We start from the raw sequence: 10052 nt of genomic DNA, 5'->3' as shown, positions 1-10052 counted from the left end.
AACTTTTATTTTTGATTTAGGGGGTACCTGTGCAGGTTTGTTACAGAGGATATATTATCTGATGCTGAGGTTTGGGGTACAAATGATCCCATCACTTAGGTAGTGAGCATAGTATCCAGTAGGTAGTTTTTCAACCCTTACCTCCTCCCTCCTTCTTTTCCTTATAGTCCCCAGTATCTATTATTCCCTTCTTTATGTCAGTCCTACTTACAAGTGAGAGCTTTATAAGGTAGGTATTTGGTTTTCTGTTTCTATGTTAATTCACTTATGATAATGACCTCCAGCTGCATCCATATTGCTACAAAGGACATGATTTCATCTTTTTCATGGCTGTGTTGACTTCTTACATTTTAAAATTCTCTTGATTTATAATTTTTTTAAGTCAGACTTACACATGCAATGAAATTTACCCTTTTTAGTGTGCAATTATGAGTTATACCACAAAGATACATGTGGTCTTGCTAACATCACCATAGTCAAGATATAGAACATTTTCTTTCATATATGTGTGTGTGTGTGTGTGTATACACACGTGTATATATATATACATATATATATGTATACACACACACACATATATATATATATTTATTTTACTTTAGGTTCTGGGGTACATGTACAGATCATGCAGGATTGCTGCATAAGTACATACATGGCAATGTGGTTTGCTGCCTCCATCCCCCCACAGAACATTTTCAGTACCTTCAAGTTCATGAATTTATAAGCAATCTGTATGCATTATTAATGTTGCTATGATCTGTCAAGATGTTTAATACTTAGTTCAGAAAGGGAGAAAAGCTTTTTCTTTAGTGCAAACAAATTTAACCTGTAGAAGTTTTGTGAAGTATAGAGTGAAATATTTCTGTATGTCTAAACTATAAAGATTATGTGAATATTTATTACTAGAGAACCAAAATTTTAAAAAACCTTTTTTTTTCTCAAACAGGTATTCAGAAACGTGAAGCCAGCAATTGTTTCACAATTCGGCATTTTGAAAACAAATTTGCCGTGGAAACTTTAATTTGTTCTTGAACCGTCAAGAAAAACATTATTGAGGAAGATTAATACCACAACATAACCCCACCCTTTACATTTTGTGCAGTGATTATTTTTTAAAATCTTCTTTCATGTAAGTAGCAAACAGGGCTTTACTATCTTTTCATCTCATTAATTCAATTAAAACCATTACCTTAAAATTTTTTTCTTTCTAAGTGTGGTGTCTTTTATATTTGAATTAGTAACTGTATGAAGTCATAGATAATAGTACACATCACCTTAGGTAGTAGGAAGAAATCATTTATCTGGATTTTTATGTTTTATTAGCATTTTCAAGAAGATAGATTATCGAAGAATAATCATATATATGCATACATAAAAATGGACCACAGTGACTTATTTGTAGTTGTTAGTTGCCCTGCTACCTAGTTTGTTAGAGCTTTTGAGCACACATTTTAATCTTCCTCTAATTAAAATGTTCAGTATTTTCATTGTCACATTTAACTATTTAGAGAATGATTTCCACCTTTATGTTTTAATATCCTAGGCATCTGCTGTAATAATATTTTAGAAAATGTTTGGAATTTAAGAAATAACTTGTGTTACTAATTTGTATAACCCATATCTGTGCAATGGAATATAAATATCACAAAGTTGTTTAACTAGACTGCGTGTTGTTTTTCCCATATAATAAAACCAAAGAATAGCTTGGTTCTTCATGTCTTAAGAGAATCCACATAAGGGAAGAAACTATTTTTTAAAAATTCACTTCTATATATACAGTGAGTAAAGGCATAGATTTTTCTTTAAATAAAAATAAGTCATTTTAATAACTAAACCAGATTCTTTGTGGATGCTATTAAAGTAACATTTAAGCCTCAACCTTGAATGATGTTTGATATAAAATGCTTTTATTTTTTATGGAAGGGCTATTAAAGCCTCAGGTTTCCAAGAAACATAAAATGCTGTGCTTCTCTGAGAATGCCCCCGTTACAAATGGAACATTTTGAGTTAATGATGATGATTTTTATATTTTCAGGGTTGCTTCCTCTCTGAAATAATTCTGAATCCACCCCCATTTAAAATACCTATGATTCATTTCACCTCAGATTCCTAAGACAAAAAATTTCAATTGTGACTTTAGCAGATCACAGTTTTTAAATCTTCCAACTCTTAAAGGATTTGGTCTAGAAACCAATTCTAATCAAAAGGATATTATTTGCTCATGGCTCTTCGCTCCTCATTTCATTTCAGTAATATTGTTAGAGCTTTAAGCCAGCGAGTTGAGTATTAAGGAATTAACAATTTTAGAAGTGAATATGTGTCAATAAAATGAGAATTGATTTTTCCTACTCTCCAGGCTCTAAAATTTCATGAATTTTCAGGGAGCTGTGAACATTTAGGAGCATATTATTCATTCAGCATCTTTTATATGCCCAACATATGATACTGTGTTGAAGATACATCTGCAAAGAAGAAAAAAGGCCACTGCCGTCGTGGAAAAGAGACTGACAACCAATTGCACTACATTGGGATCAGTAGTGTGAGGAAGAACAGGTCTAGGCACTTTGGAAAACATTTAGGAGAGTCAGTGATACTTTTAGAATGTGAGGTTCATGGGATTAGGTCGTAGAAGACCTTATATTGAAGGTTTGCATTTTGGAGGGAGCTTAGTTTGTTTTCTCATTGATTATGGTAGTAATGCAGTGTTGGGGTAGCTGAACTGTAGTAGTAATCCCAACATCTCACTGGCTTCATGTAGTAGGAATGTGCTTTCATCACAGTCCAGTGTGGCAGGCAGCCTCCAGACTCCCAGGGACCCAGACTTACACTTTACTAAATATAATGGTTTCATTTGCATTTTTAAAGGTTTTTGTATAATCATTTTAGTAAAACATTTGATACTTCTTTACAACATTTGCAATCATTGATTTGGTCAGATTGGTCTAACATGGTACCCATGATTTTACTTCATTTCTATTACGATTCTGATAATTTCCTTTAGTCAGTTGAGTAGAGTCACTCCCTCACCCAAGCTTAGTCGTTCAGATGTGTCCCAGGAATTTTAGAACTCCAACTGAGATTTCAGGCCCATTATTCATTCTAGGGCTGAATGAATAATGTGCCCTTTGAACTTTTGTGCCATGCTGGAAACTGTGGTCTTGGTGTGGCATGGAAAAACCAGAGGGCGAAGGATGTGGATAAGAAGATGACAAAGAGAATCAGACATGCAGAGGGGACTGCCAGGTCTTACAGTGGGCTCCAGGGAGACTTGGCTATCCTTCCCTGTTCTTGAGTTCTTAGTGCATTTGGGCTACTATAGCAAAATACCATGGACCAAGTGGCTTTAAACAACAGAAAATTATTTCTCATAGTTGTGGAAGCTGAAAAGTTCAAGATCAAGTCACCTGCAGATTCAGTGTCTGATGATGTCCTCCTTCCTCACAGACAGCTCTCTTCTCTCTGTGACCTTACATCACAGATTTCTCTGGGTTTCTCTCATAAGGACACTAATCCCATTCATGAGGGCTCCTCTCTCGTGACCTAACACTTCTCAAAGGCCCCACTTCCTAATACTGTCACCTTGGGGGTGAGGATTTCAACATGAATTTTGGGTGAAGACACATGCAGACCATAGAAAGTTCCATAATGTACCCCATCATGTGTGTGTATTTATATATTTGTCTAAGATAGTTCTAGTTTGCTGCTTTGCAACACATTCTGTCCCTATTGCATTGGTTGAAAAAAAGAGTACAGAAGTCAAGATAAGACTATATAAATTTTGACAAGTTGTTAGGACTCTGGCCATAATTGCTCATCTGTGACACAGGAGTGAGAATCTGGCTCAAAAGGTGGCTGAGAAATAATGGGCATGAAAGTGCTTTGTACAGCTCTGTACAGTTGCTGACAGTGCCATTTTTAAAACCCGTCACTGCTATATATTAGCAAGCAAACACTGATCTTGTTTTGTAATGTGTAATTTTTCATTTCTGCTTTTCCTGTATCCCTTTTTAGACTCCACACCCATATTTGTGAGAGGCAAGAAATAAATATGCAGTGTTCTAAATATTATCTTAAATAATAGAAGTAGGAGTGTAAAACTTAAAGACTGGTTAATAATGCAAATGAAAAGACAAATGGTTATTGAATGGAAAAGGTCTAGATTCCATGTTCGAATGTAGTTATGAGTTAATGCTGGCAGAATCTCAAGATTCTGCCAAGTGCACATTTGATAGTTTTCTAGACATTTTCTCTTCCACCTAGCAAAGAGTTTATTGCCTAGAGTTCTATAAGTCCTACGCTATTGGACACTAATCCTTACGTGTTTAACTCTTTGAGACTTAGGTTTCTAGATAAGGACTTCATGTGTATCTATTTAGAAAAAGAACAATTCATCTCCACAAAGCCACACAGCCATCAGTTCGTTGAATGTCTTGTCCAAAGTAATTGCTAGCTTGCTTCTTTCTGAGTCTTTGTTGTTGGTTAATACTTTTTTGAGGAAGAAGCGTGGTTTAGTCTCAGCTCCCTATTGATCAGTTTAGGCTTTTACTGAAAAAAGAGCAATTTAAGATTTTTTTGAAATATTTACTGAATTTTGTAGTCATAAATTAAAATATTTGCTGATAGCACACACCTATCGGTTCGTAGATTCCACAGTTTTAATCTTCCAGCTGCATATTGCAGATTGGTTCTGAAAAGCAGGATGAGTGGGAGTGGGCTCTTTAGGGGTCAGAATTGAGCCCTTAGTGCTATAAAACAAGATAATCCTAGCTTCCTCCCACTTACAATAATTGGATGGGACTTCTATATCTGATGTTTAAGCTTATATTTGTATTTATGTTTTCATTGTAAAAATACCAAAGACAGAAATGTTGAAGGTGAAAACTATAAATGTTCCCCCTCTTTATACATCCTCCTTCCTCAGTCCAATTCCCCAACAGTTTAATGTATGATACAAAATGACCTACTTCTTGCCCTAGTGACTAAGAAGATGCAAACACCTTCTGGTGAGATGATACGGTATTACCGCCGTCCACACAGAGTATATTTAAGAAACCCAAGCCAGAAACCCCACCACAGTCTCCACAGTCCACTTACCAGCAGCTTCCTGCTGTTCTGCACTGGTAGTTCTCCCTACTTCCCCACACTTACCAGTGTACCACAGCAGTCTTTCCAAAACACAAATTTGATGCTTTCATTGTCACACCCCTGCTTAAAACACTTTCCTGGCTTCCCCTGGTTCTTAGGGTAAAGACCAAAATACTAATGCTGCACAGTCCAGTCCCAACCCACTCTCCAGCTTCATCTTAATCATATCCTCCTCTGCCCCTAGCGTCCTGCCACATTGCCTGCCTTACTGTTTCTTGGTAAATGCTATTCTTACTTCCTGAAGATTATTTCCATCTGTTCCTCTCGTGCCCTTCAGTTAGCTTCCACTCAACCTTCAGAATTTAGTTCAAGTGACCCTTCCTCAAGAGAAACCTTTCCTGAACCATTCAGAAATGTGTCTCTTGTGTCTCATTCTCATAGCATCATCTGTTTCTTTTTTGTGACTTGAATATAATTAATATTTTATGTTTTGTCCTTATTGCTTGTTTGGTTAATGTATTTCTCCCACTAGACTCCTCAGTATCTTAGAAGGACGCCTGGCACATGGAGCTCTTATTTATTGAATGAATAAATCATTCCTTCCTGTACTACCCTTGTCTTGCCACTGCCATTTTTATTCTGGATATTATATTTCCCAACCAGTTGTCTGGCTTTTTCCTCAGATCTCATCCCCGTGGATCTGAGTGAGATGTCTTGAATACAAATCTAATCATGTCTTCTGTAAAATTCAGTGATGGCGTCCTGCTGCACTTAAGAGAAAATCCTTATATTTTTCAAGCTCTAAAATCTTTCCCTCACTAAACTTCTCTCACCATTTTTCTGTTTGCATCTTAACCTTTTCAGTTTTGGTCTCATATAAGCTTGCTTCCCTGCCTGAAACAGTTGTCTCTGTCCCCACTCCACCCCCTGCTCTCCACAAAGAAAAGTTAATGCCTACTTGTCTTTCAGATCTCAAATTAAAAGTTTCCTCAGAGAGCCCACCATAGCTATTTCTCAAACATGTAATTAGCCAGATACTAGTTTAACAGCTAAAACTTAACATACCTAATTTTAATCAGCTCCAGGGAACATTACACTTTATTTAATCCCTAATTATGTGATACCCAAGTTCTGTCAAAAACATTGCTTGAGGCATCCAAGAAGATGAGCCTGTGAAGTTTGAGAATCCTTCATGTCTTTGGAATGAGTTCCTAGATTCTAGCCTTGCAGCTAGTTGACACTCTTAGAAAACTACTATGAGTGCCTTCCTTTAGCTCCCCATAGAAATGTCTTTGTAGAACCACGGTGCGTTATTATTCTCTTGACTTTTGTTGAGGATTGATAGAAATAAAAATGAGTCAGAAATGTTCCTTCAGCTTTTATAAAAGTGCTGCTAAAAGCATTATGTAATATCTAGTGCTTCTTATCTAAGTATTTTAAAATGTAGCGTTAGGAAAATTTTTTTCACTTCGGATGCATGTTAATATTAGGTAGTACATCTAAATAATTTATTTGCTTCCCTTTTGCTGTAGTTACTGGGAAACTCAGAGCCAAGCTCCGTGCTTAGATTAATTACTTTCAGCCTAGGTTTTTCTGTATATAACCCTTTTCTTAGGCGTGAAGTAACTCTTCAGTTTGCTCATATTTTGTTGTGAGTTTTAGATATAATTTACATGCAACAAAAGGTATATGTCTTTAGTGTTCAACTTAGTGAGTTTTGACAGTTTTGTATGTCCATGTTAACAATTGTAAGGTTTATTCTCTGTAAGGTTTATTGCTGAGTTTAAAATGAGGAAACAGGCTTGCCTGAGAACAATTTATTCGGCTCCCAGGTGAGGTTTTATGGTTTACGGAAAGGGGGCTAGAGAAGTCACGCCCGGCTCCTCAGGCATGGGGTTTATATAGGGAGGGAAGGCGCTCTGATTGGCTGTGGAGAAACGGCGTGGACGTGGCAAGCTGCTATAGGTAGGTAGGCGGGATTTCTGGTGAGCAGGCTGGACGGGGCAATGCACTATTGGGCAGGTTTTGGCGGGGCTTCTTTTAAATTTTGGCGGGGTTTTCTAACGGCTGGCTAGGTGCCCAGTGCAGAGTTTAGTGTTGAGTGCAGATGTTGGTGCTGAGTGCAGAGGGCATTTCCAAGGGCGGGCTAGGTGCCCAGTGCAGAGGTTAGTGTTGAGTGCAGAGGTGGGCGTGAGGAAGCTAGATGCAGAGTGCAGATTCTGGTGACGTAATTTTCAGGCGTGGAGAGGGATGGGAGTGTCCGAGCTCCTGGCGAGGCAACCAGCCTTACAACAATCATTAAAACATTTTCATTGCCCCCAGAAAATACCGTTGTGCCCCTTTCCAGCAAATATTCCTTCTCTCTGCTAAAATTTCTTTTTCATTTCTATGACCATAGTTTAGTTTTTGGCTATTCTTGAACTTTATTTGAATGGAATAGTACAGTATATAATCTTTTTTTTCTGGCATTTAAAACTATATAACATTTTGACATTGGTCTATGTTGTTGCATGAGTCAGCAGTTCTTGTCAGTTGCTGTGTAGTAGTCCATTTCTTTTGTTTTCTTGTGTTTTTAAAATTGTTTTGAGACAAGGTCTGGCTCTGCCTCTCAGGCTGGAGTGCAGTGGCATCATCTTGGCTCACTGCAACTTCTTTCTGTCTTCTGGGTTCAGGTCATCCTCTGACCTTCGCCTTCTGAGTAGCTAAGACTTCAGGCGTATACCACCATGCCCAGCTAGTTTTTGTATTTTTTTTTAATTAGAGATGGGGTTTTGCCATGTTGCCCAGGCTGGTCTCAAACTCCTGGATTCAAAGCGATCTGCCCTCCTTAGCCTCCCAAAGTGCTAGGATTACAAGTGTGAGCCACTGTGCCCTGCCAGTATTCCATTTTTTGTATATACCACAATTTACTATTTTTTTCTGTGTAAGTATTTTGATTGTTTCCAAGTTGGGAAGTATGAATAAAGTTGCTATGAACATGCATGTACAAATCTTTATAGACAGCTCATGTTTTTAAAAGTATTTAATGATTTCATTGCAAAATCATCTTTATTGTAAACATATTTTTTTGAGGGTAGATTGGTGAAATATAAATAAGAAATACATGGCAATGCAGCAGTCCAAGTATTACAGGTTTAAAGTCATATAACACTAAGAACCATTTATAAATTTCAGTTTTTCATTGTTTTAGAATGGAAAGTCTAACCAAGTATATAATGTATCCCTTCAAGTAAACTAATATAATTTGGGTACCTTCTCATATAAATTCCCCTTATGGCATAAGTTGCTTTCTTTTCAGATTCCCATTTTGCTTGTCCAGTAGGTATTATCAGATTCAACGTGTTCAAAGGCAAACTTGATTTTCCTCCCCACATCTATCCTTCCCATGGTTTCCTCATCACAACATCACAACTCCTTTTTTTTTCCAGTTGTACAGGCTAAAAATGTGAAGTCATTTTTTATTCCTATTTCATAAACCTCACATCAAATCCATCAGCAAATCTGGTATGCTCTGTGTGGGTCCTTTACAGCTGGTCCTCACATGGGGCACCAACTACTGGAGTCCGACCCACAGACCCCAAACCAGTGACCGGTGAACAAATGCACTCAGACACAGATACCAAGTGACAGAGCGGGCTTAGGGATCTGGGCCACTCACCGATACCAAGAAGGATCCAGTAAAGAGTTAGCAGCATCACTCTGACCGGCCAGCAAAGCTGGCATTTATTTAGTACTGATTAAATGACAAAGGTTTTGAGTAAACACCACTAGTGGTACTTAACTTTTTGGACCTCCCCACCCCCCAGTAGTTCCCTGAGCATAAGATTAAAGGTTAGTCTTAGGACCACCTGAGTAAGAAGAAAAATGGCAAAGAGTATATTGAAATTCAGACTGATTCACAAGTAAAAGTTCTCTTGGAGACAACACTCTGAGAAAGGGACTGTTTTTTGTGTGTTTTTTTGTTTTTTGAGACAGAGTTTCGCTCTTGTTGCCCAGGCTGGAGTGCAATGGCATGATCTCGGCTCTCTGCAACCTCTGCCTCCCAGGTTAAAGTGATTCTCCTGCCTCAGCCTCCTGAGTAGCTGAGATAACAGGCATGCACCACCACACCCAGCTAATTTTATATATTTAGTAGAGACAGGGTTTCTCCATGTTGGTCAGGCTGGTCTTGAACTCCCTACCTAAGGTGATCTGCCTGCCTTGGCCTCCCAAAGTGTTGGATTACAGACGTGAGCCACCATGCCCAGCTAGGGACTCCTTTTTTTTTTAATCTGCATGTTTTGGGGTCTGAATGGGTTTGAATAGTAGAGACACAAAATAGAAATGGTAGCTGCTCCTCATTGATTCATTCTAATATAATTTTTAAATTTTTAAAATTGTTTGTTTTTATTTTTTGTAGAAATTAAATCTTGCCTACATTATGTTGTTCAGGCTGTTGTCAAACTCCTAGTCTCAAGAGATTCTCCCACCTCAGCCTCCCAAAGTGCTCAGATTACAGGCATGAGCCACTAAACCCACCCAACAAATAATTTTGTCAAGTATCTAGTATATTAGATACTGACTTCAAATGTGTAATTCTATTTTTTTGTAAGTCAGTATTGTCATTATAGTAAAATATTTTCTACAACATGACCCAGACAATTAAATTTCCAGGTAGTCAATTAGTAACATATAGTAAGCACCCATATGTGCAGATTACAGCACTAAACTCTGCTCTAAAGGAGGTTGCAAATCTTATTTGCCTGGGAGTATTGGTTGAAAAGAGAATAATAAACTTAGCTATCCTTCTCTGGGAAGTTGATCATAATCCCCAAAATACAATCCTGGAGACCATAATCCCAAATGTTGAAATCCTGAAAGAGTAAAATCCCAAAATTTTAATTCTGGAAAAAATAACTTTAAAATTATTCGAAAGTTGTTTGTTTACATTTTTCTTTTTTTTCTTTTCTTTTTTTTTTTTTTTTTTT

The 10052-nt window shown here is 37.4% G+C and overlaps 1 protein-coding gene across 1 annotated transcript in view; it reads left to right on the top strand.

Moving 5' to 3' along the window:
- The window catches only part of ITM2B (integral membrane protein 2B), a 26749-nt gene extending 25086 nt beyond the window's left edge, over positions 1 to 1663 (top strand). Inside the window, exon 6 of the mRNA XM_017535960.1 lies at positions 947 to 1663. Coding sequence (XP_017391449.1) covers positions 947 to 1032 — 86 coding nt within the window. The 3' untranslated portion in view covers positions 1033 to 1663. The remainder of the gene's footprint in view (positions 1 to 946) is intronic.
- The last annotated feature ends 8389 nt before the right edge of the window (positions 1664 to 10052 follow it).

The sequence above is a fragment of the Cebus imitator genome, unplaced genomic scaffold (genome assembly GCF_001604975.1).
Source record: "Cebus imitator isolate Cc_AM_T3 unplaced genomic scaffold, Cebus_imitator-1.0 Scaffold94, whole genome shotgun sequence".
NCBI classification, from domain to species: domain Eukaryota; kingdom Metazoa; phylum Chordata; class Mammalia; order Primates; family Cebidae; genus Cebus; species Cebus imitator.
Note: the sequence above shows the minus strand (reverse complement) of the source record. Positions and strands in the feature narration are given on the sequence as shown.